The 27,100-nt window shown below is 39.7% G+C and overlaps 1 protein-coding gene across 4 annotated transcripts in view; it reads left to right on the top strand.

Annotated features, from left to right (window-relative positions):
• Nucleotides 1-27,100, top strand: part of TRIM37 (tripartite motif containing 37) — a 168,282-nt gene that overhangs the window by 105,856 nt on the left and 35,326 nt on the right. For 3 of the 4 annotated variants that reach the window (XM_043902818.1, XM_043902816.1, XM_043902819.1), the window contains exons 20-24: nt 5,939-6,067; nt 6,601-6,790; nt 9,170-9,288; nt 19,954-20,064; nt 21,626-21,704. In XM_043902818.1, the coding sequence (XP_043758753.1) occupies nt 5,939-6,067; nt 6,601-6,790; nt 9,170-9,288; nt 19,954-20,064; nt 21,626-21,704 (628 nt within the window). Of the gene's footprint in view, nt 1-5,938; nt 6,068-6,600; nt 6,791-9,169; nt 9,289-19,953; nt 20,065-21,625; nt 21,705-27,100 lie in introns of those variants that run through there. The other variant, XR_006341158.1, reaches the window with a different exon arrangement.

The raw sequence follows: 27,100 nt of genomic DNA, 5'->3' as shown, positions 1-27,100 counted from the left end.
GTGTTTAGCCCACTTAGTTTTTTTAAGTCTAAGTTTTTTAGTCAATTATATTGAATTTCCTAAGTATATACTCATATCATCAGCAAAAGTCATAGCTTATCCACTCCTTTCCTGCTTATTTACTTTTCATATTGTATTGTCTAGGCTGGGACCTTGGAATGATGTTAACTTATAGCAGTTAGAGAATTTTTGTAATGTTTTAAACTCTATTTAGGAATTCCTTAGTTTTTATCTCATTAAGTTCAAATTTTGCTATATGTTTCAAAAGGTAGTTTTTATAGAGTTGAAAAAGATACTCTTTTCCTAACTGCAATAATGGTTAACATTTACAAAGTGTTTATTATTACAGATACTATTCTAAGCCTTCAAGCCACTACACCTTCCTGAGGGAACTTAGAATGGGAGAGTCTTAAAGGAACTGTAGATGAGAAAGAGCAGGATACTGGCCCTAGATTGCTGAGTGAAGTGAAAGTGAAAGTTGCTCAGCTGTGTCCGACTCTTTGCGACCCCATGAACTATACAGTCCATGGAATTCTCCAGGCCAGAATACTGGAGTGGGTAGTGTATCCCTTCTCCAGTGGATCTTCCTGACGCAGGAATCGAACCAGGGTCTCCTACATTGCAGGTGGATTCTTTACCAGCTGAGCTATCAGGAAGCCCTTAGATTTCTGAAGTGCATATTAAAGGGATGATTTCAGTGAGCTCAGACTCTCGCATCTTCCCATGTGTCGAAAAGTGCTGAATTCATTAACTTGTGATATCTGGTGTTTCTTTTAAATAACTGTCATCTTTTGATGTTCCAGTTACGCAAAAACCCTTATATTTTTCCTCCCTTGACTCTTGAGAGTAGTCCCTCAGAAGTCCTCAGAAACTCTGCCAAATAAAACATAATTCTCAACTGTTAAGGTTGTACATTTTTTTTCAGTCAACACTACTTACTAAGAGTTTTTCTAAGTCAAGAAGTCGTATAGAATGATATCAAATGCTTGTTTGTCATCTGTCAAAATAATCATATTTTGCCCTTTTACTTTGTGAACACAGAAAATTACGTTCTAGAATGAGTCTTTCTACTTGGTCGTGGTTTGTAATTTTTTAGTATACAGTTGACTCTGAGTAACAGGGGTTTGCACTATGTGCTCCTCCTATCCACAGATTGTTTTCAGTAAATCCACAGTTGGTTGAGTCTTTGGATGCTGAATTACTGATAAGGAGGACTGATTATAAAGTTATCCCCTTGTTCTTTGCACATGTGGGATCTTAGTTCTTCTTCAACCAGGGATCAAACCTGAGCTCCCTGCAGTGGAAATGTGGAGTCTTAACCACTGAACCACCAGGAAGTCCCAGCTAATTCTTAGGATTCTTGAATATGTAGTAAATAAGTAAAATTGAGCTATAGTTTCATTATTCTATCATTAACATATTTTAGTTGTGTTTTTATGCCAATCTCATAGAAAAGATTCAGAAGCCTTTGTTCTTTTCTATGCTGAGAAATTATTTTAACATGACATCTGTTTGTTAAAAGTGTAATGAAATTCATCTATAAAACTATCGAGTAATTCTTTTGGGAATAAAACTTTTAACAGCCTTTTTCATTTCTGTGTGTTTACTGGTGCCCTCATATTTATTTTGCTTCTTATATCAATTTTCATAATTAATTTCCCTAGCAAATTCATTTTATTAGATAAATGTACCAGGGTAAAGTCACTCTGTTCCTTTAAATTTTAAAAACTCCTTCTGCATATGGGATGTTAACTTTGTTATATCATTGCTTATTTGTGTTTTCTTAGTTTTTCCTTTGACTTGACGTGCTGGAAGCTTGTCCATTTTATTCATCTCTTCAGAGACCTAGTTCTTAGATTTATTTCATCTTCTTCTTGTTGTTCAGTCACTCAGTTGTGTCTGAGTCTTTGTGACCCCATGGACTGTAGAATGCCAGGCTTCCCTGTCCTTCACCATCTCCCGAAGCTTGCTCAAACTCATATCCATTGAGTCGGTGACACCATCCAACCATCTCATCCTCCCTCATCCCCTTCTCCTGCCTCTAATCTTTCCTAGCATCAGGGTCTTTTCAGATGAGTCAGTTCTTTGCATCAGATGGCCAAAGTATTGGAGCTTCAGCTTTAGCATCAGTCCTTCCAATGAATATTCAGAATTGATATCCTTTAGGATTGACTAGTTGGATCTCCTTGTAGTCCGAGGGACTCTCAAGAGTCTCCTCCAATACCACAGTTCAAAAGCATCAAATTTTTGGAACTCAGCCTTCTTTATTATCCAACTCTCACATCCATACATGACTACTGGAAAAACCTCTTTGCTGTGACTATACGGACCTTATTCGGCAAAGTAATGGCTCTGCTTTTTAATATGCTCTCTAGGTTGGTCATAACTTTTCTTCCAAGGAGCAAGCTTCTTTTAATTTCATGGCTGCAGTCACCATCTGCAGGCATTTTGGAGTCCAGGAAGATAAAGTCTGTCACAGTTTCCGTTGTTTCCCCATATACTTGCCAGGAAGTGATGAGACCGGATGCCATGATCTTAGTGTTTTGAATGTTGAGTTTTAAGCCAACTTTTTCAGTCTCTTCTTTGACTTTCATCAAGAGGCTCTTTAGTTCCTCTTCGCTTTCTGCCATGAGAGTGGTGTCTGTCTTTTTATTATGTTAATTTCTGCCTTCACTTCTGTTAATGCATCTCTTCATTTTCTTTTCTTAAATGATAGTTCATGTTTACTTTGCAGTGAAGAAATTGGTCATAATTTTTTCTCACAGCATCTCCCCCCCCAATGTACAATTCATCAGTTTTTATTATATTTACAGTTTTGTGACATTCACCATTATCCAAGTCTAGGACATTTTCATCATTCCCCTTATTATTGAACTTAGGTTTGGCTGCTCACTGCTTAAAAGCGAATAATTTGAGGGGCAAGTGTCAGTAGAAAGAAAAGATGGCTTTAACCAGAAAAGCCAGCAGTTTGAGGAGTTGGTGGACTTGTGTCCAAAGACCAAGTCCAAGGCGTGTGCTCAGCTGTGACAGTTTTTTTTAAGGGAAAAATATGGGTGTTGGGAGGAGAATCTCAGCATATTGAGGCAGAAGGTTGGGTTCTGCATCATTCTCACAGCATGCAGATTGGCTGCCTCTCCCTTCAGATTTATCAATATCTTGCCCAAGTGATCGAGGATTGCTTGGGAGCTCCATTGAAAGTAGCTTGCTTTAGTCACTCAGTCAACTCTTTGCTACCCCATGGACTGTAGCCCGCCAGGCTCCTCTGTCCATGGGGATTCTCCAGCAGGAATACTGCCCTTGCCCTCCTCCAGGGATTGGAAGTAGAGAGCTAGTCAATTTTTTCAACTGCTTAATTCTTCATTCTTCTTTTTATCTAGGAAAAGAATCAGCAAGACAAGGTATGCATTCAAGAGAGGAAAAGTCAGAAGTTGGATTAAATTGCCTCATGATCTCATTCCTATAATTAGGTTCTTTTAAAGTTAGAGGTTATGGTGATGGTTTAGTTGCTAAGTGGTGTCTGGCTCTTGCAATACCATGGGCTGCAGCCCACCAGACTCCTCTGTCCATGGGATTCTCCAGGCAAGAATACTGGAGTGGGTTGCCATTTCCTTCTCTAGGGTATCTTCCTGACCCAGGGATCAAACCCAGGTCTCCTGCACTGCAGGCAGATTCTTTACCAACTGAGCTACCAGGGAAGCCAACTTCCTGGTATAAATGGTCCCCTGATGGCTCAGACGGTAAAGCGTCTGCCTGCAATGTGGGAGACCCGGGTTTGATCCCTAGGTTGGGAAGTTCCCCTGGAGAAGGAAACGGCAACCCACTCCAGTATTCTTGCCTGGAAAGTCCCATGGATGGAGGAGCCTGGTAGGCTACAGTCCAAGGGGTCACAAAGAGTCAGACACAACTGAGCGACTTTACTTCACTTTTCAAAGTTAGAGGATAATAGATGGACAGACAAGAAAGGGGCAAGGAGCTCCATTTACTCTCCCCATAAACTCCATACCCAGGAGCCCTTACTTCCTATCTTCCCTTTCCCCTTATATCCTGGTAATTGCTTATCTATTTTGTCTGTATGGATTTGCTTCTTCTGGACTTTTCATATAAATGGAGTCACACTACACGAAGCTTTTTGTATCTGACTTCTCTAACTTAGCATGTTTCCAAGGACCATTCATGTTGTAACATGTCTTTTTTCATTTTGTTTTAAGGCTGAGTGATACTTCATTGTTTGTGGGTACCACTTTTTGTTTGATCTGCTTAGCAGTTGATGAGGACTTCGATTTTTTATTTCTACTTTTTTGGCTGTAATGAATTATGATGCTGTGACCATTCATGTATGATTTTTTGTGTGGACATATGTTTTTATTCACCTTAAGTATATGCTTTGGAGTGGAATTTCTGGATTATATGAGAACTAAGTTTAATTTTTTGAGGCATGGCCTTACTATTTTGTGAGCTTTTCCAATGGCTCAGTAGTAAAGAATCCGCCTGCAACACAGGAGACTCGGGTTTGATTCCTGTGTTGGGAAGATCCCCTGGAGGAAGAAATGGCAACCCACTCCAGTATTCTTGCCTGGGAAATCCCATGGACAGAGGAGCCTGGTGGGCTGCAGTCCATGGGGTCACACGTAGCTGGATATGACTGAGCGCAGCACAGCAGGAGCATGCTGTTTTCATAGCAGCTGCACCATTTTACGTTCTCAGCAGTGTATAAGGATTCCAGTGTCACTGTATTCTTATCAGCACTTGTTTTTGTTCATCTTTTTTCCCTTTGTCCAGCTTAAATTATCTTGGCTTCCTTGCCAAAAATTAATTGACCATAAATATTAGGTTTTCTTTCTGAACTCTTGAATTCTGTTGCATTGATCTATTTTTTTTTTTTTTTCTTTACCACAGTCTTGAATACTGTAGTTTTACAGCAGAGTTGTGAAATCGTATAAGTGAGTCCTCAATTCAAGATTGCTTTGAAGTATTCTGGATCTTTTTTATTTTTCTATGAATTTTAGGATCAGCTTGTCAATATCTGCAACATCAACCACAAAAAGACAGTTGAAATTTTTATAGGGATTGTGTTGAATCTATATTGTAGATCAAGTTTGGGAATAATGCTATGTTAGCAGTATTGAGTCTTCCAGTTAATGAACACAGTATTTTCCCTCATTTCTTTATTTTTTTTCAACAATGTGTGATAGTTTTCCACGTTAGGGTCTTACATTTCTTTGTTAAAATTTTCCCTAAGTATTTTATTCTATTTGATGCTGTTGTTAATGGAATTGTTTTCTTAATTTCGTTTTCAGATTATTCTTTACTGCTGTATAAAAAGTCAGTTGGTTATTGATCTTATATCCTGCTACCTTATTGAACCTGTTCATTACCTTTTAATGCATCTCTTCTGCTTTCTTATTTTTCTTTTTTTTTTTTAATTATTTTTCCATCTTCTTGAGTCTATGCATGTTAGGTCCTTTAGTTTCAGGTTGTTTTCTTTTAATTCATTTTAAGGCTATACATTTTCCTCTAATTACTGTTTTAGCCACAGACATCTTAATGTATTATAATTGTGGTTTGTTTCTAATTCAGCATTGATTTATTTTTAACCCAATAATGTTTGTTTCCAAGTGTTTTGATGGTTATTTTTTTGTTCTTGGTACTTGGTTTAATTGAATTGAGATTGGAGTTTGTTTGGAATTTAAACTGATTTTTCTTTTGGAGTTCACTGATAATTTTCTACTTTTGTAAGAACACAAGCAATGAAATAGGAATGTTTTTGACATAAAACCCCAAATAAACCAATTGGGACCAGAGTGTTCTGTTTATCTTTGAACACAGTAGATGGGAATTCCTTCCATGTATGGTAAGATAAAACCTTTCTCTGGTTGCCTAGGTAGTAAGTTTTGTGCCATTTTATCATAATCAGAAATGTTTTAAAATGTCTTTGCAGCCACAAATAAGAAGAGTCATTCGCCCAAGCCTGCTCGGTCAAGTATAGCAGGTAGTCTGTCTCTTCGAAGAGCAGTAGACTCTGGGGAAAATAGCCGTTCCAAGGGAGACTGCCAGACTCTGTCTGAAGGTAAGTTTGGAGAGTTCAAAATGTAACTTTGGTAGATAGATGTCTGTTGAAACTGATCTTATGGTATAGCTGCTTTAAAGGCACCAAAAATGCTGAAACTCAGGTTGAAAATTCCTTGATCACATAACAGAACAAGACCCATCAGTAAGAAAGTGCAGCCATCAGACTTCATATTCTGGACTCCTGAGTTTAAATACCTGACATCAAGAAGACTGGGGTATATTTAAGAATTGTTCTTGAGTTTTCCTGCAGTTTAAAAATTTATGTATAATGAGATCTCCTGAGTGAAGACTGCAGTGTGGGACACCAGGGTTCGATCTCTGGGTCGGGAAGATTCCCTGGAGAAGGAAACGGTAACCCTCTCCAGTACTCTTGCCTGGAGAATTCATGGACAGAGGAGCCTGGTGGGCTATGATCAGTGGGGTCGCAAAGAGTCGCACACAATTTAGCGACTAACATAGCGTAAGTGGAAACTAGAGAGAGAACCTTTTTTTGTTTGCCTTCCTTCTGAATATACCCTTCCTTTTTTGTAGTCTCCCCAGGAAGCTCTCAGTCTGGGAGCAGGCACAGTTCTCCCCGAGCCTTGACCCATGTCAGTATCAGTGACATTCTGCCGAAATCTGAAGATCGGCAGTGTCAAGCTTTGGATTCAGATGCTGTTTTGGTTGCAGTTTTTAATGGTGTACCTGTTGTTGAAAAAAGAAGAAAAATGGTCACCTTGGGGTAAATGAAGTTCTTTTGTTTATATAATAGAATAGTAGCTAATAGCTTTGGTTGGCACTTTTAAATCTACAGTGTAATAAAGTAAATTTCTACTATGTTAATTTTTTAGCAGATTATTTATTTATTGTATTAAAAAGGAACTTTTAAAGTATCAGAGATCTTCCTTTTTTCTTAAACTGAATGAGATAGTAGCAGAAGTTCAGTTTGAGTAAGTTAGAACTCCTTTTCACTGAAGTTAGGATAATAATGTTGTATGACCTTGTGTAACCTCTTTATTGTGAGGTTCTGTGTCACCTTTTTTCCCCATCTGTCCCATGCTTTTCACACACATTTGTGCTGGACTTTATTGTGGCTTTACATGAATTTGGGTGGAACAGAGACCTTCTAACAATTTAATTTTACCACTGCTTTTCTGCTTTCATCTTACTGTTTTTTCTTTTATGAAAGTGTCCTCAAAATACATAGTTGGAATTTCCCGAAAAGGTATATATACATGGTCATTAGTACCTTTATTTCTCTCCCAGGAAACATGAACTCAAATCCCAGTCATGTCAGTTAAACTTCCATCTGCCTGAGAGAGTGAATGTGGAGTGTATTGTCTGTGAATGTGCAGATGAGCCTTTAGTGTCCATCTGCTCATCTATTTTATGGCTACTAAGTATCATTTCTAATTTTAAACAATGGAATAGTTTTACCTTGGAGACTTTGAAAAGAACTTTGAATTAAATTTAGAGAAAAATTAATATCCCTTAAGTTTACTTTGTTTCATAGAGTTTTTAGATCTGAATAATTACCAAATCTAAAAGAACAGCTGGTGGCTTTATTTTCTGCTTTAGCTCAGGTTTAAGCAGGGAAAACGTGATAATCACTGGAGATTGTCTTACCCTTCCCACTTCCTAGTCTGGTTTTACACAAGTTCCTTTTAAGATGAAAGCTGTAACTAGCTTTTATATTTTGTTACAGAGGTTTATATCTGCCTTTAGTCATAAAGATTAAATGTCTACGAATGTGTAGTTTTTGTAGACTGTAAAATCCTTTATAATTGTATAAAGCTCATAGCTGTAACCCTCATTTTATGGTTAATTATACTGCCAGCCTGGCTCATGTGATGTTTTCCATCTTGTGTCTTTTTTTCCCTGCCTGATTTAAGGTAACATAAGCAAAAATGTTAAATACTAATAATAAATGGTTCAAAATGGAAGTTAAAAAAAGAATATTAAGTTTTCCCATCTGCTTTGTTTTCCAACCCCCTGCCCACACACATTCCTGCTGTTTTTAATTTTTTGTATATGCTGTGTCTTCTCAGTTTTCATGCATATTTAAATAACTGCAACCATATAGTTTTTTCCTAATAAAAATGGTACACCTTATTTTCTCATTCCGTATACCTTAAAAGTCTTTCCATATAGGTGAGAACATGTTGTTATTGTTATTAATTTTTTTTTTACTTGGTAACAATATTTTTTATCGTTTTATCTACACAGTACTTTACTGTTTAACAGAATACTGAAAATATAGTCCAACATCCCAGTTTTAAGTGCAATAATCAGAATCACCATTGTATTTAGGAAGTGAGAGTGAAAGTGAAAAGTCGCTCAATCATGTCTGACTTTGCAACCCCATGGACTGTAGCCCACCAGGCTCCTCCATCCATGGAATTTTCTAGGCAAGAGTACTGGAGTGGGTTGCCATTTCCTTCTCCATATTTTAGTAATTTTTAAATGAAGGATCATTGCTTTACAGTATTGTGTTAGTTTCTACCAAACATCAATATGAATCAGCCACAGGTTCACCCATGTCCCCTCCCACTTGACCATCCCTCCCACCTCCCCATCCCGTCCATCTAGGTTGTTGCTGAGCCCCAGTGTGAGTTCCCTGAGTCATGCAGCAAATTCCCGTTGGCTGTCTCTCTTATGTATGGGTAATGTTCATTTCCATGTTCCTCTCTCCATTATCCCACCCTTTCCCTCCTCCCCCACCAGCCACGTCCATAAGTCTGTTCTCTATGTCTGTGTTGGTAAGGACGTATTATTTAGGACTTCCATTTCTGTTTTTAAATTGGAATTCTTGAGATAATTGTAGATTCACATGCAATTATAAGAAAGGATAGAAAGAGCCTGTGTACCTTACATAGTTTCCCCTAATGATAACATTTTGCAAAATGCTGACATTTTGTCACAGCCAGGATACTGACATTGATGCAAGCTGCCACTTTATAACCTTTCATTGTAAGTGAATCTTTTAAAAGTAAAACTTGAAATTTAGTATTAAACTCTGGTGTTCCATACACTATTAGTTTGCTCAGAAGGAAGAAAATCTAGATTATCATATCACTGACTAGTTATACAAAAATATAAGGTCATTTTCTCCCTCTTTGAGGACTAATGCTAAAGGAAGTCATCTGGAAGGAATGCAAATGACTGATGTGGAAAATAACTCAGAAACTGGGGAGTTACAGCCTGTTCTATCTGAAGGAGCTTCAGCTGCCCCAGAGGACGGTAAGGCATGAGAAAGTCATAACTGGCGGGAAGCGGAATAATCATCTCTTTTTGGTAGTGGTGAGGAGTAGTTGGTTTAATAAAACAGTTACTGAGGCGTTACCTACTATTTGACATGCTTCATCTGAAAATAGCATTCATTGTGCCACTGAGTTTGATTCACTAGGACATGAATTACAGGGGAAGGCAAAATAGTTGACTACGTAAAAGGATATATCTTACTAGAAGGGGCAGTTTCGAGGGGAGTATCTGCAGATACTTCATTTGCTCATTCATTAAATGTGTTATGCTACCTACATGAGGAGGCATTGAAGTTTTCTAGATATGAAAGATGACATTGGATATGTTCTGTGTCTTATGGGAAAAACATGCTTCATCTTTTTAAGTCAGTCTTGATAATTGTTTGTAGGTTGCTTTGCTCTTTTAGAAGAATTGCAAACTTTAAGCACTTAAAAAATCCTTTATGGTAACTGACTTCTGTTCTGCCAGTTCATTCACAGTTACATTTCTAATATTCATCTACAACTTCTTTCAGGTTCATTATTCTTTATCTTAAAGCATAGAGAAGACTTTGTAATTTTGAGTTAACAGATGGTGCTTGAAACAAGGCTGTGTGTGTTGCCCTTGCTTGTCCTTTATATGTGAGCAGAAAAGCATGTCAACTTTATTAATGATATTTGACATTGAAATTTTTTTCATTTCTCTGTGAAACTGCCATGTACAACCTCTGCATTCATTTGAATTTCAATGATTGATGAATTGTAGCTCAGAGCATATGATAAAAGGTGCCAGCATCTACCTCTGACTGCCCTGTGAGAGAGTGTGTGGGTGTTAGCATTTTCAGGTTTTTCAGTTTTAAAGAACACTAATCATTTTGGTCTTCTATCTTGGTGCTCCTGTGGTAGACAGCATTATTTCAGTAGAAGAGATTAAATAGAAAGGATTTTTAGAGTGAAGTGTTGATTTGAAAACAAAAGGAAAAATATATTATGTTGATCTTTATAGAAAGGACCTATAGTGATTTGCTAGTAGGGATTAGCTAGTTTCCATGTGTTTATACATATTGGTTATAAATTGTGATGACTTAAATTGTTAACAGTATGTGCTTTAATTATAGGCTCCTATTTATGCAGCATTTGTGAAATGCTTCTAATTTGTCTGGCATTGTTCTGATGCTAGTGATAAAGTAATTTCTGAACTTACTGCTGAGTTCACAGTTTCTCTGCCTTGATGCCACTGACATTTTGAGATAGGGGATTCTTTGTATTCTGGGCCTGCCATTTGCATTCTAGTCTCTCCAGCAGTTTTCTTGGCTTTGAACCACTGGGTACCAGTAGTACCTCCCCTGAATTACAGTAGCCAGACAGTGTCTCCAGGCATTGCCACATGTCCCCTGCGAGGCAGAATCTTCCCCGGCTGAGAACCACTGATTGAGGTGAAAACTCGAACCAGGGTGATTGCTTAAGAATCACTTGCCAGAGTGGGTTATAGTTATACCTGGGAGTGGGTTACAGTTACACATCCCACATCTCAGGGGTGCTGGGTATGCGTTGGTGGTGGTGGAGGGGAGCAGAGAGAGCAGTTGAATACCCCTGGTCAGGTTTTGAGAGACTAGTTAATAGCCAATTAAAATATGAAATGATGAGCGCTGCGATAGCGTATGTAGGGAGCTCAGCTAATACGTGGGCTTCCCTCGTGGCTCCGGGGTGAAAAACCCACCTGCAAGTGCGGGAGATGTGGGTTCAGTTGCTGCATCGGGAAGGTCCCCTGGAGAAGGAAATAGCAACCCACTCCAGTATTCTTGCCTGGGAAATCCATGGAAACAGGAGCCTGGCGGGCTGCAGTCTGTGAGGTCAAAAGAGTCAAGACATGACTTAGTGACTAAACAACAACTAACAGGCATGTAATAATAAAAACAATAGATAATATTTGCAAGCCCTCATTAGGATGAGACTGCTCAGTGGCAGACCTACATGGTGGTTACTTTTATCATCTTGACCTTACAGGTGACTAGGCTAAGGCCTAAAGGTGTAACTTACCATAGTTAGTCACAGAGCCAGTGCTCTTCACTGCCACCTCTCTACTAGTCTAGTCCACCCTTGGAAAGACCATCCTTAGGGATGAGCATGAATTAGTACGAGTCAGGTGAAGACTGGTGAAAGGTGAGCCCAGAGTGGAGGCAGAGGCCAGATCATGGAGAGTTATACTGTGTGTCTAGCTAGAATCTGGACTTTGTCCGTTGAATGGGATCTAAGCAAGAAGTGAAATAATAAAATTATGTTTTAAAATTCCTACTCTGGTTGTGCTGGAGACTGGGAATGGGGTGTGGAACTCTGGGGACAGAAAGACTGGTAAGAAGCCTGTTAAATTAAACTCGGTGAGAGATGACTTGCACTGTTAAATTTCAGCCTTCATCTCATAACTTCACATTTCTCAATTTTTCTATATAAATAGCTAGCCAGCCCTAAAAAACCCCATAAGTTTTGACATTAGCTTCATTTCATTTCTTTTTTTAAAGGTGATTGTTAACAGCTTATCCTAAACTGGAGCAAGTCATTTGCTTGGCCACATTTAGAGTCGCCTGTGCACTCAGAAGTAGGGAATCCACCTGCAGTGCAGGAGGGGCGGGATTCTGGTTTGATCCCTGGGGCGGGAACATTCCCTCAGAGGAGGAAATGGCAACCCACTCCAGCATCCTCGCCTGGAAAAAATTTCATGGACAGAGGAGCCTGGCGGTTACAGTCTGGTGTCAAAAAAGAGTCAGACACAGATGAGTGACTGGGAACACATGCACTTTCAGGTCCTTGAACCTGAGGTTTAGTGCTGGCAGTGTTCTCAGCAACACCTTCTTCTTAGGTCAGGAGTGTGCAGTGATGTAGAGCACCTCGAACGCAGTAAGAAAAGTTGCTGTAAACATGCAAATCAATAGTGCCAAGAAAATCCACCATTGCAGTTTGTTTACCACTGGAATCCCAGGCTCTGTGGTGAGGAGACTGCAGGAAGGGATTAGGTAAACTAAAGGAGCTCTGTGCCTTTTGGAATTTGCTTTATGAGAGAAGAATGGGTTCTTACTTACTGCTGTGGGTATTATTCTATCAGCAGCAGGAGCCAGTTTTCAAGAAACCTTTACTTTTCACACCAATAAGCCTTGGTGAAAAGTTGAGTGAGGTAGTCTTGTGTCTGTGCTTAGGAAAAACAGGGCTCTTTATTCTTGAGCAGAATGCCTAAAAGAACATTTTCTGTGCCAGGTCACTGTAAATTGGTGTCTTTCTCCTCCTCTTTCTCCTCCCTATTGCCAAGCTGTTTGAAGAAACTTTAAATAAGGCATTCTTTTTGTTACTAGCTGGGAATTTGGGACAACTAAAGCAGTCTCTTAAATGTTCCTGAGGGTCAATAAAATGTGACATTTCTTAGACATGACAGTCATCAACAGATCTTTTCCTTTCTAACTGGGATCATATGGGACAACCTTGTATAATCTCCTGGTTAATGCCTGTGTTCCAAAAATCTTGTCCTTCCCAGTTGATACCCTACAGAATTCCATAGGTAGACCAGTTTCTTCCTTGTTCTATCTAAAACTGGAGACTGTATGATTGAGTTCTACTGAATTAACACAGTCCCTTTCAGTTAAGTCAGGGTTGTCCCTGTCCCAGGGAAAAGCTGTGGTATGCCTGTTACAAACCTTACTGGTACCTTGTCTAAGAGTAATACAAAGTCTGATCCTCCAGCATTGCTGATCCCTTTTGGTATGTCAATTAAAGAGTTTCTAATGGAAGTTGCAAAACCCCAGTGTAACTTGCTTCCTACAGTATAAGCAGTAGGAAGATGTACTGTCTTGTATTAACAGGAAGTCTCACCTAGCTCTTGTTGGACAGTATCAAGGCTGGAAAATTTAGCTGCTTAATGTCATCAGAGCTTCCCCAGTGGCTCAGATGGTAAAGAATCTACCTGCAATATGGGAGACCTGGGTTTGATCCCTGGGTTGGGAAGATCTCCTAGAGAAGGGAATGGCAACTCACTCCAGTATTCTTGCCTGGGAAATCCAGGGGATGGGGGAGCCTGGTGAGCTACAGCCCACGAGGTCGCAGAGTCTTTCAGACTCTCACTCTCAATGAGAGTCGTATCATTAAGAACCTGTTTCCCCCACCTCCATTCCCCGTTCTTCTGCTCTGCAGTTCTAAGCAAGTTGATTTAGCTCCCCTCAGGATGGCAAGGTAGTTGCTGCAGTTCCAGACGTCATACAGAATCAGAATAACGTTCTGGATTTAGTGGAACATTATTTCATTTTATATGTCTCTATTTATCAATGAGGAGAACCTTTCTTAGAGTTCATCTGATTAGTCACTAGCCAAAGAAAGGGAAACTTGATCAAGTCTAAACATTTGTGGTTCCCCTCCCTGATCCATTCTACCTGGACACACGAAGAAGGGAGGAAAGCTGAACAATGTTGAGGTTCTCCTGGAAAGGAGGAGGGCAGGTGGAGCAAGGCTTTGCTCCGCCAAGTTGTTGATGTATTTTCCGAGCAGCTGAAGCACCCTTGAAACTTGGAACTACTGAGCATATAGTGAATCCTCAGAAAATAATGTAGGTGATTGACTCAGAAATAGCCTATTTCAAATTTTACTTCAAGATGCAGGATTTTGGTTTGGATTTTTTCCCCCCACATTAACATCTCGGAAACATCTTACATTTAATGGTTCAGTTCAGTCACTCAGTTGTGTCCGACTCCTTGCGACCCCATGGACTGCAGCACACCATGCTTCCCTGTCCATCACCAACTCCCAGAGCCTGCTCAAACTTATGTCCATCAAGTCGGTGATGCCATCCAGCCAACTCATCCTGTCCCCTTCCTCCTGCCTTCAATCTTTCCCAGCATTAGGATCTTTTCAGTGAGCCAGCTCTTCGCATCTGGTGGCTAAAGTATTGGAGTTTCAGCTTCATCATCAGTCCTTCCCATAAATATTCAGGACTGATTTCCTTTAGGATTGACTGGTTTGATCTCCTCGCAGTCTGAGGGACTCTGAGTCTTCTCCAACACCACAGTTCAAAAGCATCAATTCTTCAATGCTCAGCTTTCCTCATAGTCCAACTCTCACACCCATACATGACCACTGGAAAAACCATAGCTTTGACTAGATGGACCTTTGTTGTCAAAGTAATTTGTCTCTGCTTTTTAATATGCTGTCTACATTGGTCACAGCTTTTCTTCCAAGGAGCAAGCGTCTTTTAATTTCATGGCTGCAGTCACCATCTGCAGTGATTTTGGAGTCCCCCAAAATAAAGTCTCTCACTGTTTGCATTGTTTCCCCATCTATTTGCCATGAAATGATGGGACCGGATGCCACGATCTTAGTTTTCTGAATGTTGAGTTTTAAGCCAACTTTTTCGCTCTCCTCTTTCACTTTCATCAAGAGGCTCTTTAGTTCTTCGCTTTCTGCCATAAAGGTGGTGTCATCTGCGTAGCTGAGGTATTGATATTATTCCCAGCAATCTTGATTCCAGCTTGTGCTTCATCCAGCCTGCAATTTCACATGATGTACTCTGCATTTAAGTTAAATAAGCAGGATGACAGTATATAGCCTTTACTTACTCCTCTCCTGATTTGTAACCAGTCTATTCCATGTCCGGTTCTAACTGTTGATTCTTGACCTGCATACAGATTTCTCAGGAGGCAGGTAATGTGGTCTGATATTCCCATTTCTTTAAGAATTTTCCAGTTTGTTGTGATCCACACATTTAATGGTATCTTACAAGTATTATTGATAGCCAGTGTGTGAAAACTTGTTGACACCTTCTGGTAGGATTAAGAAAAGTCCTATATTCAAATTTCTTACAGTTGGTGAAATATCACTAGTTTGCTTTACGCTTTAATGCAGTTGATACACATTGAAACATATGGGGCAAAGCACAGGCTGTAGGTTGTGATCGGTCGCTTGACAATAGCTACTTTCATTTATTTGACCTTACGTTGTGTTTACTTGCTCTCACTGATGGCAGTGGGTTGTACAGGACCCAGGACCTGTGACCCAGAGATCAAGAGACCAATTTAGTTTTCTCATTCACAGAACTAGGGAACTTCAGATCTTAGGACTTGATAAAAGACCAAAATGTATTTTCATGCAGGAATTCCTTTCCAACATTTCTTGGGAAATGTATGTTTTTCTGAATCCTGAGAAAAAATGAGTCAAGAAATAAACTGAAAAAGTTATTCTTATTCTCCTGGTAGAGTTAATCTTTAGCAGTCAACACAGAAGCATGGGGCCTTTTCTGGTGGTCCAGTGGTTAAGACTCCATGCTTCCCTTGCAGGGGGCGTGGGTTTAGTCCCGAGGCAGGAAACTTAAGACCCCACACGCTGCGTGGGATTGAGGTTAGATTAGAAAACAGCAGCAGCAGCACGGAAACATGACCATTTTGGAAGAATCCTCTTACGGCAAGTTGGAAACATAAACTGGAAATGCTGATAGCTAGAATCAAAAGTGAATAAGACCTAGAATCAGAAATTAGTAAGACCTTGGAAAGAAGCAGTTGCAACCAAGTCGGTCCTGGCTGTAGCTGTTGCCGTATTATGTGTTCATGGCCCTGTCTGCTGCTATGTAAATACTAATGAGTCTCTCCTGTCTCACCCTATGGAGCCGGGGTCCCCAGCTTGTTGGGAACAGGACCGCACAGCAGGGAGTGGGCAACGGGCAGTCACGCCCCCCCCCACCCCCCCACCCCCCCGCGTGTGAGGAAATAGTCCCTGCTGCCAGAAGGGATGGGGACTCCTGCTAGACAGGAATCCTGTGTGTGTGCTCCAAGAAATAGACAGTTTCGGAAGCAAAGTGTTCTCATATTGGCATTTTTGACATGTGATTCCATGTAGTGCTCTAAAACTTGCTGAGAGTTTAAGTGTTACGTTTTCAACTATTACCTAATAATGTTCACAGAGTGTTCCAGTATTTGAATATTTAGTGTTGGCTACAGTTCTTGTAAATACTACAAACTAACCAAAAATTTTAAAAGATACATAATAAAGAGTTTGAAAAATATATTAAGTATTTAAAGAATAACTTAAGATTTTGGGAATTCCTGAGGATTCCAGTTCCTCGTTTGTGAGTCCTGGAGGTTAATGTGTCTCAGGAATTCAGAAACACTGGCACCAAGAGGTCAGGCTTGTGCTTGGAGTTTCACCATGCTGTGCTTGGCCGCTCAGTTGTGTCCGAGCTCCTCTGTCCGTGGGATTCTCCAGGGAAGAACACTGGAGTGGGTTGCCGTTCCCTTCTCTGGGGGATCTTCCCAACTCAGGGATTGAACCTGGGTCTCTGGCACTGCAGGCAGATTCTGAGCCACTAGGGAAGCCGCTGGAATACTTGTTGGTTTTAGAGTTTCCGGCAACAGTTCTGTGAAGGGCCACAAGGTGGAGGTAGTGCTTCACGCAAGGAGCTGGTTTGGGCTCTAAACAGTCTTACTGTTGACTTGAGACTGTGGATTGGATCCCTGGGACAGGAAGATCTCCTGGAGAAGGAAATGGCAGCCCACTCCAGCATTCTTGCTTGGGAAATCCCATGGACTGAGGAGCCTCCTGGGCTGCAGTTCTTGGGATCTCAAAGAGTCGGTCACGACTGAGCACACACATACTTGAGCAGGAGGGTTTTTTCCTTTGCTGAGAAAGGAGATTTCAGAAACATCCAGCCTGTATCTTCAAAATGTTTAAGGGAGAAGTAATACTATATAAACTCTTCTTAAAAACAGAATAAGAGGAATTTACCAGTAAAGCCATCTGGGGCTACAGTTTTCTTTGTTGATAGCTTTTTTAAACTACCAAGTTTCATTTCTTTTAATGCTTAACATACCTATTCAGGTTATCTATCTTATCTATTTTTACCTGAATGTATTTTGGCGGTTTGTGTCTGTCAAACGATTTGTCCGTTTCATCGGTGTTCTTGACTTCATGAACATAAAATTTTTTTGTACTGTTCCCTTATTACCCTTTTAATGTCTGTAGAGTCTGTAGTGATGTTCCCTTTTATTTCTGATATTGCTGATTTTGTTTGCTCTTTTTTACCTTAGTCTGCCTAAAAGCTTTTGAGTTTTGTTTCTTTTTGCCTTATGGCACGGGGCACGATCTTAGTTCTCTGACCAGGGACAGAACCCATGCTCCCTGTGGTTGAAGCGTGGGGTCTTGACCACTGGCCTTTTTATCCTCCTGTTTGTTAACCTCTTTTTTATAATGCTCATTTCATTGTTCTTTAACACTGATTAATTTCCTCTTTCACTCTTGCTTAAATTCATCTATTAATAGTTTAATTTTAACAACAATATCTTAGTAATTCTTTAAAAATCTACTTTTTCCACAAAATAGTTTTTGGTGTTGTTCTTCTATCTGTATACCTACTGACTCTCACTTTAGGCAGATTGTCTGCCTTGTTTGTAAATTTTGATTGGAACATGCCTTTTTGAGATTTTTACTACCCTTTGTAGAAAATTTGAGTATTCTTTTTTTTTTTCCCTCCTGTGATAATAATTGTGACCTGGATTGTGGAAGTTTCCTATCACACAGGTCTTTTAAATGTTTCAAAAGTGTTCATGAGCATTTTTTAGATCTGCTTCTGTTGGATAATTTCAACATGATTTCTGTCATCTCAGCATTGATATTTGTTGCTTATCTCTACCTGGCTTTTCACATGCTGAAATAATTTTGGAATGTATTCTGGACATTTTCTTAAAAATTTTTTATTTTATTTTTTGGTTGTGATGGGTCTTCACTGCTGCATGGGCTGTGCCCTAGTCTTGGTGAGCGGAGGCCACTCTGGCTGCAGCGCCCGGGCTTCCCCCAGCGGTGGCGTCTCTTGTTGAGGAGCGCGGGCGCTCGGGCCGTGGGCTCTGTAGCTGCAGGGCCCGGGCTTCCCCCAGCGGTGGCGTCTCTTGTTGAGGAGCGCGGGCGCTCGGGCCGTGGGCTCAGAAGCTGCAGGGCCCAGGCTCTAGGGCACAGGCTCAGTAGTTGTGGCACCCAGGCTTAGTTGCGCCAAGACCTGTGAGATCTGCCTAGCCCAGGGAAGGAGCCCATGTCTCCTGCATTGGCAGGTGGATTCTTTACCACGAGCCACCAGGGAAGCCCTGACACATTTTTAATACGATTTTTCTGGGACCCTGGGTCTTCTTTAAATCCCTCAGTTTGTTGGTACTTCAGGTTTTTGTCTACACCAGTATCCGTGATTACTTTACAGAGTCCTCAAGTAGCTACTTCATGCGTTCTGTCAAGGATTTATAACTGCCTTCAGTGGAAGAGGTGGAGTGGAATGTGTTTGCTTCATCTTACCTAGAATCTTCCCTCCAGAGGATTTTATATTTGCTTTATTAAAAAGCACTAGCTCCTGACCAACTTTTATGTTCCTTTCCTAAGATTTGAACTTCAACTTTAAATCTCAAACCTAAATTAGGCACACTGCCCTTTGTTTGAATTCTGAGGTGAACTGAGTGCAGAAACCAGACAAAATCCCCTACTGTCTTCCTGTGACAGTAGACATAATTATTTATTCTTTCAGTAAGAGTTTTAGTTTTATGCACGGAGTACAGATTTAGCCTCAGTTTCATCTCCCTTTCTGTGGTGGATCCAGTGTTTTTTTGCCTATCCCTAACAGAGGATTCCCTGATGGCTCAGACGGTAAAGTGTCTGCCTGCAATGCGGAAGACCTGGATTCAATCCCTGGGTTGGGAAGATCTGGAGAAGGAAATGGCAACCCACTCCAGTATTCTAGCCTGGAGAATCCCATGGACAGAGAAGCCTAGTAGGCTATAGTCCATGAAGTAGCAAAATGTCGGTCACAACTGAGCGACTTCACTTTCAACAGAGGAGTAAAGGTTTTCTGGGACTTCCTGGTGGTCCAGTGGTTAAGACTCTGTGCTTACACCGCAGGGGGCGTGGGTTCCATCCCTGGGCAGAAGGAAGAGCCTGCACACAGTAGTGTCGCCAAAACAAACTTTCACAGCAAGCTGTCTGGGGTGACGTCATCTACCCCACTGTTTTTCCTTACCCTTTTTTCTGCTATACCACGGATTTCCCTTTTTTCTTTTAAATATAGCTGTTCATTAAAACTTCAAGATTTTATTTTATCTAGCATTTATAAGGGTTTATAGCAGAGAGATTTTTCAGATTTTCTTGATCTCTGTCTTGTTGAACTAGAAAAATTCTATAGAACTTGTCTTTTAAAAATCAACTCATGCATGAAAATAAAATTGGAGGCCTACATGGGATAGTAAGTCATTTATTGCGAAAATTACTGGAGTTTTGTATACACACATGTAGATATAAGTGTAAATGTATATTTGTGTTTGTGTGTTTATATTTGCGTATATTTTAGGCTGGAAACTAAAGCTCCTGTTATGATTATCAAGGAAAAAAAAAACCTAATGTATTTGCTTTGGAAAAGATATTTTCAGTATAATGAAATTAATACTGGCTTTCAATTAAAACTTTTCAGATACTTTGAGAACAAAGATAAACAGGCTCTAAATAACTAGAGAACCGAGTTCTGTGTGGTTACTTTTTCTGTTTTGTTTGCTTGCTATCTTCTGTTACCTTGGCATTCAGTGTAAAATTCCGTGGGAATCTCAGGTTGGGTAAGGAGCTGCCTTTTTCGTGCCGTGGTTTCTTGTCAGACATGTTCTCTCCTTCTTCCTGCCAGGAATGAGCAGCGACAGCGACATCGAATGTGACACGGAGAATGAGGAGCAGGAGGAGCACGCCGGCCTGGGCGGGTTTAGCGACTCCTTCATGGCGCAGCCCCCAGACGAAGGTGCAGCCCGCCGCGGGTTCTGCCAGGGCTCATAAAACCATCTCTGCGGCTGCTGCTGCTCTTTCCTTCACTTCTGTCTCTGCTTCTTTTTAAAATTATTGTCATCTGTGAGGCGACATTCTGTGGGTAGACTAAATGATGAGTACTGAAAAAATTTGGTAGGCTGTATTTGCTTGGTCAGACACCTGATGATGCATGCTACTTAATGGGCGAAGCTGATGTTGGCAACCTGCTTTGGTACAGCCTATGACCTGAGAATAGCTTTTACATTTTAAAGAGTTGTTTGAAAAAAAAGAAAGCAAAACAGAGAAGAATTTCCAGCAGAGACCGATAGTGGCCTATCGTGCCTAAGTGTTAGCCAGCCCCCTTGGGAGGTTTCAGATAGTTGATTTTCTTTTTTCTTTTCAGAGATATTTGTAGCCTAGCTAATAAAGTAAGTTTTTAAAAGACAGCCTTTTCCAGGGACTTCCCTGATCGTTCAGTGGTTAGGAATCCGCTTTCCAATGCAGGGGACACAGGTTCGATCCCTGGTCAGGGCACTAAGATCCCACATCCATCAGGGCAGCTAAGCCTGTGTACAACTAAAGAGAAGCCCACAGGCCACGCCTAGAGAAGCCTGCGTGCTGCAGCGAGAAATCTCACAGGCTGCAGTGAAGACCTGTGCTGCAACTAAGACCCAGTGCAGCCAAAAATATAAATATTTTTTTAAAAGGACAACCTTTTCTGATTTTAGAAATGTGTGCAGATTATAAAGTCATTGATTTACCTCTTCCTTCCAAAAAATCAAAAAGTCTTAGGGAAAAAACTGAGAGAAATCCATTGTTACTAGTTTTATTTTAGATGTACAACATAATGATTTGATACATTGCAAAATGATCACCACTATAAATTTAGTTAACATGCATTGCCCATTGTTGGTATTTTATCCAGAGACCTTAATGGTTAATCTGAGCATTCCTCTATAAGAGATCCTGGAATTACAACATTGTCAGGCCAATGTTAATTGTCATCTTTTATTTTTATTTTACATTATTTCCTTGATAGCCTAGTGTCTTTTTCAATACAGAGCCAAGTGTTTGATGATTTTTAAGTATTAAGGTACTCTTAGTAATTTTCTCTGCTTCTAAAAGAAGCAGCCAAATTTGAGGCAAAGTTATTTTGAGTGTTGGTGGGTTTTTGTAGTGATGTTTGCATGCTCAGTTTAATTGACTTGGAGATACATTTTATATTTACAAAAGCATCTTTTGAGTGTCCACCATCATCATTCCTTACTCCGTTCTTCAGCTGCTCCCAGGGTGTCCCCAGAGGACAGCAGGCAGTGCCTTCCATCTTCTAATTGTGGGCATCTATTAACACATTTTGGTTTTTTCTCCTTTATTTTCTATTTGTGTTTGTTTACGGTTGACTCTGATAAAGAATTCTCTAAGAATAGAGATTTGTTTACAACCCAGCACATTTTTCTTTATCACTGAAGTAACACACTTGCTAAGATCATTTAGAGATATGGAAGAGAAAATACAGGCCTTTAAAAATTGTTAACTGTTTTATTGTTTTCTCCTAGATACACATTCCAGTTTTCCTGATGGTGAACAAATAGGCCCTGAAGATCTCAGCTTCAGTACTGATGAAAACAGCGGAAGGTAATTTTCAAATCAAGAGAACTGACTTGCAAGCCACCTTGACCCTGAAATTCGCTGTAGTTGGTGCTCAAATTTGTCAATGGTCAGATAATCAGATTTTTTCATCATCTCTACTTGAAATAGTAATTGAGACTTTAGAAAGTAGCACGATTCTAGTATAAAACATTAGTACAAAGGAAAAAATTAAATGTGGGAAGAATTCTATGTAGTGTAATGAAATAACAGTGTAGCCTCAATTAATTTAGTACATTAGTGTATTCATAAAAGGCAGTTTGTCTGCTCCAGCAGACGGGCAGCTAGCTGCCAGGAAACGGGCCTGGAGGCCGCGCATGCGCCCAGTCTCTGCTCGCCGTCGGCGCTCTCCCGTCTGGGATGGAGACTCGGTTCTGCTGAAATGACCGCCTTTGTAGTTTGGGTTTTAATTACAGTTCTAGTTTCATTAGTGCCTGTAGACTAGTGAGCAGAAATATCACTAATGTGTAGATTCTGCCCTGAAGACACTTTATGTGAATAACTGAAGTAACACTAGACTGAATCTCCTCTTTGGAATGTGTTGGCTGACTGAGGTTAATTTTTCTTTTCTTATTTGTTCAAGTGCAGGCAGGCACACTGATTAATGGCACATATGCTATCTTTTGTGTGACTTTTACAAATGCGGTTTTAAATGAATTAAGTTAATGTGAATTGGTTATGTTCTTGGTCATATAAACACATATAAGAACATTTAAAATTATTTCACTTTTTTCTGCTTCTTACCAAACAACTACAGAGCAACAAGTATTTTAAAACCCTGTTTTTTCCTTTGTTTTCATTAGCTGGACATTGATTTCAGCGTCAATACATTTTAAGATTCCCACATGTTATACATGAAAGTGTGCTATAACGTTTACTTTTATACTCAGAATTAGTCCAAAATTATTGCCAGACTTTACCATTGTGCTCCTGCATTTGTTTTTGAGCTGCTATACCCTTTGAAAAGGACACTGAAAGCTGACTAAGAGACTGTTGGAAACGCATGAGTTATATATACATTTGAGAGGCATTTCATCTGCTTATTTTTACTTAATGAATATTGTTCCCTTTCCATGTCTAGTGTCTTGCCGAACGCTGTGATTCATGGTTTGCTTTTGTTCAAAACAGTTTGCACTTTTTGTTAATAAAATGAACTTGAGAAAATGTTATGTCTCTGCAATTTATTAAAACTGGGACAGGAAGCCCTCTTTTTCGTATTCCTATTGCCTGTGTATAATAGATGCTTTTGAGCTGTTATTAGATGCATAGGGAAGTTAGAAGACTTATTTATAATCTCCATAATGTATGTGGTTACTTTTTCCCCTTAAATTAGTTGGAAATATTTAAGTAGTATAATCATATGAGAAGTAAAAATTTAGCATTTGCTTACTGTCATGATAGCATTGATATGCCACTATATAGTTATTAAGTAGCTTATTGTGCAGTGATGTAAAATATTACTAAGTTCTTCACATTTCATTTTCTGTTAGCTAGAGATGTATTTGTGTTTAGTACATTTTGATGAGATCATATTTTAAATCCAGCTTTGTCTTATTTCTACACTACATTGTAATGGGTAAAACTGTTATGTAAGAATTTTGTCCCATTAGTGTTGAGAGCAAGTCATTGTAAGAATTGATATTGTAGGGTTTCGTTTTTTTCAAGTGAGTCTTATAAGAATTCATAAACACATGTGTGATTGACTCTACTTTGAAACTCACTGTTTCATAGCTGTTTCTTAACCTGTATTTGATATAGAACTGAGTGCTTTTCCATGAACCTTTGTAAGTTCTTGTTTTCAAAATATGGAAAACCACATGTGGTTAAGAATTAAGAGAAACCTGAGACTAGACTGTTCATTTGGGAAAATTTGTAAGAGCTTTTAGCACAAGTGATTTAATCGTGAGATTCTCTTGGGTCATTACATGATAGCATCCTGAGGTATCCTTTTTTCCTTTGTTAGGGGGAGGTATCCAGTTTTGTTTGTTTTCAAATCGTAAATGTTCTTAACTTTTACTCTTATTTTTTATGATCATAAAGTGGATTCCCCAGAATGGCATGAAGATCTGTGAGTCACAGAACATTTGGGTCTTGGATATTTTTCGGCTTTGCTTATGCTCTCAGGTTATGTATAAGAGCGCTGAGGAGTGCTGCCCTTGTTTCATACAATTGAGAATTGGTTGAGACCCTTTTACATTGGTGGAGTTTGAGTTTACTTTGTCAGCAAGACTGTTTTTCTTGTTATAGCTATAGGAAGTTTTGAAGGTATTTTTATGCATGACAAAAATTTTGCAGGGAAAATTACTTGAATTTAATTGGTATATTATCTTCTTGTGTGTTTTAGAAACCCAAGCCATGTGTACCATCTTCTGATTCCATATTAATAAACTCTATACCTTGAAAAGCTTAAAAAGTAAGCTTCTAAAGAAATGATTTGTAACTGCCCTCCTGGCATGAAATTCTCTGTTTTTATAATTAAAGTTGACAGAGGGTTTCATGAAAAAAAGAAAAAAAAACCAAAACCCAACAAACTTGTAGGTATCTAAAGGATGTACTCAAAAACAGTTCTCCTGTGATGAAGATCATGTCATGTCTGTTTTGTTGGTTACAGCTCACCTCCAGTATTGTGAATTGTTTGTGAATTGAAAAATAGTAAGAAATACGTAGCATGTATGAATTCATGCCATCCATTGAAGAAAACTTCTGGGGCATAACAAGTGTCTACCTGGCATTTCCTCTAGGGGTTGACAAACTTCTAGCCTTGAGCCAAATCCGTACCGCTATCTGTTGTAAATAGTTTTGTTGGAACACAGTCACATCCATTCATTTACAGATTGTCAAACAGATGCTTTTGCCCTGCAGAGGCAGAGTTGAGTAGCTGCTTAAGCAACCTAATGGCCCTTGAGCCTAAAATATTTACACTCTTACCCTTTGCAGATAAAATTTGCCAAGTTCTACTTTGTCATTGATATTAATAGGAGGTTCACTTTGAGAGAGGTAGATTTGAGAAAAGGCATGATTTTTAACTCAAAAAGATCAAACATTTGATTAGTTGTTTTGTGCTTAGTTTTTGTGATATGGGGTGTTGGGCATCTGCTATTTGATTCATTCTGGGATTCTGATAAGACTGAAAGACCTAAAGATTTCCTCAAAAAATGAAAGGCCCTATTAGCTTTTAGTAGTGGGATCTTTGGAAAAAACAGCTCCTTCCCCAGTTTCCAGCTGTGCCACCTACTAAGTCTGCGCCCGATTCCGCAGTGCTGCCAGCAGCACCCATGCTTCCCATCTTCCTTGAGGTCATCTGACGCCAGCCTTGCCTCTGCTGGATTTTAGGTAGCAGTGAGGGAGGGAAGAGGCACAGAAGAGGATATCAGTTCTTTCTCCCCTCTCCCCATTGGTGGTTCATGACCTAGTCTGCAAGAGCTCTGAGGCAAAAGAGCTTCCCCCGTCTTCCCACGTTTGACTGTCGTCACCCACAGTCTCCGAAAGGCATGGTAGTCAACCCAGATTTCCAGTCAGTCACTCCACTTGTCCTGCTCTCTGGTACTTTCTATTCCATAACAGAATCCCAACTTAAAAATTTTTTTTTCCTCCTTTTGTTGAAAGGCATAGTTCTTCTTGGTTTCATCATATAGTTTTTTTAAAATATTTATTTATTGGGTTGCGTTGGGCCTTAGTTGCAGCACACGGGATCTTCATTGCAACATGAGGGGTCTTCAGTTCCTGCATGCGAGCTCTTAGTTGTTGCACGCGGGATTTAGTTCCCTGACCAGGGATTGAACCTGGGCCCTCTGCACTGGGAGCGCAGAGTCTTAGCCACTGGGCTACCAGGGAAGTCCCATCATTTGGTATTTTAACCTCAAGTTTGGTCCTGGGAAATTGTCCAGTAGAGTATTTTCTCCTAGACTTAAAGATGTAAGAGTAATGCATGCATTGTGCCCAAGCATATCATTTCTGCACAACCTGGACCGACCATGTCATTGAATCTGTGAGTAGCCTTTGAGGGGAACTGGGTGTCATGCCCATTTGGCAGAGAAACAGGAGATTCAGCACCGCTGGCAGGGATGCAGTAAGATACTAGTTGAGTACTTTTTCCAGTTTGTCACAGTTGGGCCAAATTCACCATTTTGATACCTAATAATTAAAAACCTAAATATTGTCCTTTTTAAAAAACTTTTCATTTTGAGATAATTTTAGATTTATAATAGAGGTGCAGAAATCTTGAGAGTGTTCCTGTACAGCCAGCTTATCTTTTTAAAAAAATTTTAATTGGAGGCTAATTACTTCAGAGTATTGTGGTGGTTTTTGCCATACGTTGACATGAGTCAGCCATGGGTGTACACGTGTCCCCCTCCTGAGCCCCCCTCCCGCCTCCCTCCTCCTCCCATCCCTCAGGGTGGTCCCAGCCCACCGGCTGTGAGTGCCCTGTCTCATGCATCAAACTTGGACTGGTGATCTAACTTTACACCTAAAGCAACTAGAAAAAGAAGAAATGAAGAAGCCCAGGGTTAGTAGAAGGAAAGAAATCATAAAAACTAGGACAGAAATAAATGAAAAAGAAACAGAAGAGACTACAGCAAAAATCAAGACTAAAAGCTGGTTCTTTGAGAAGATAAATAAAATAGACAAACCATTAGCCAGACTCATCAAGAAAAAAAGGGAGAAGAATCAACAAAATTAGAAATGAAAATGGAGAAATCCAACAGAACACATAAGGTCATCAAAGCAACTGTATGACAATCAAATGGACAACTTGGAAGAAATGGACGCGTTCTTAGAAAAGTATAACCTTTTAAAACCAAAACAGCTTCTCTTGTTGTGAACAGATCCACGACAGTAGACAAGTGACCAAGATGAAGGCGCCAGTCTTGTTTACAGACCAGCACGCAGACTGCCGCCAGCTCTGCTCGGATTTCATCCGTCCCTTCCCGCAGGCCCTCTTTCCCTCCCCGGCGTCCACACTGCAGTGAGTTGGCATGTCTCGGTGCCCCACCTCAGGCTCTTGCCTCAGTCTTCCCGTCTTTCATGACCTTGACGTTTTTGAAGTGGATCGATTGTTTTTGAAAATGAAAATTAAGGAGTAGTAGAGGAGTACTAGAGGACTTTAAAAGAAATAAGAGAAAAAGAAAAATAGAAAATAGAAGAGAAAAAGGAAAGAAAAAAAGAGAAAAAAAAAGAAAGAAAAAGAAAGAAAGAAAAAAAAAAAGAAAAAAAAATTTTTTTTTCCCCCTAATTAAAAAATCGTAAAAGTCTGTGGAAATGAAAGTTAAGGAGTAATGGGGGAGTAATAGGGGATTTTAAAGGAAAATAGAAGAAAGAAAAAAGAAAAAAAGAAAAAAAATAAAAATAAAAAAAGAAAAAAAAAAAGAAAAAAGTAAAATTAT

Source organism: Cervus elaphus, chromosome 5 (assembly GCF_910594005.1).
Source record: "Cervus elaphus chromosome 5, mCerEla1.1, whole genome shotgun sequence".
Lineage (NCBI taxonomy): Eukaryota > Metazoa > Chordata > Mammalia > Artiodactyla > Cervidae > Cervus > Cervus elaphus.
Note: the sequence above shows the minus strand (reverse complement) of the source record. Positions and strands in the feature narration are given on the sequence as shown.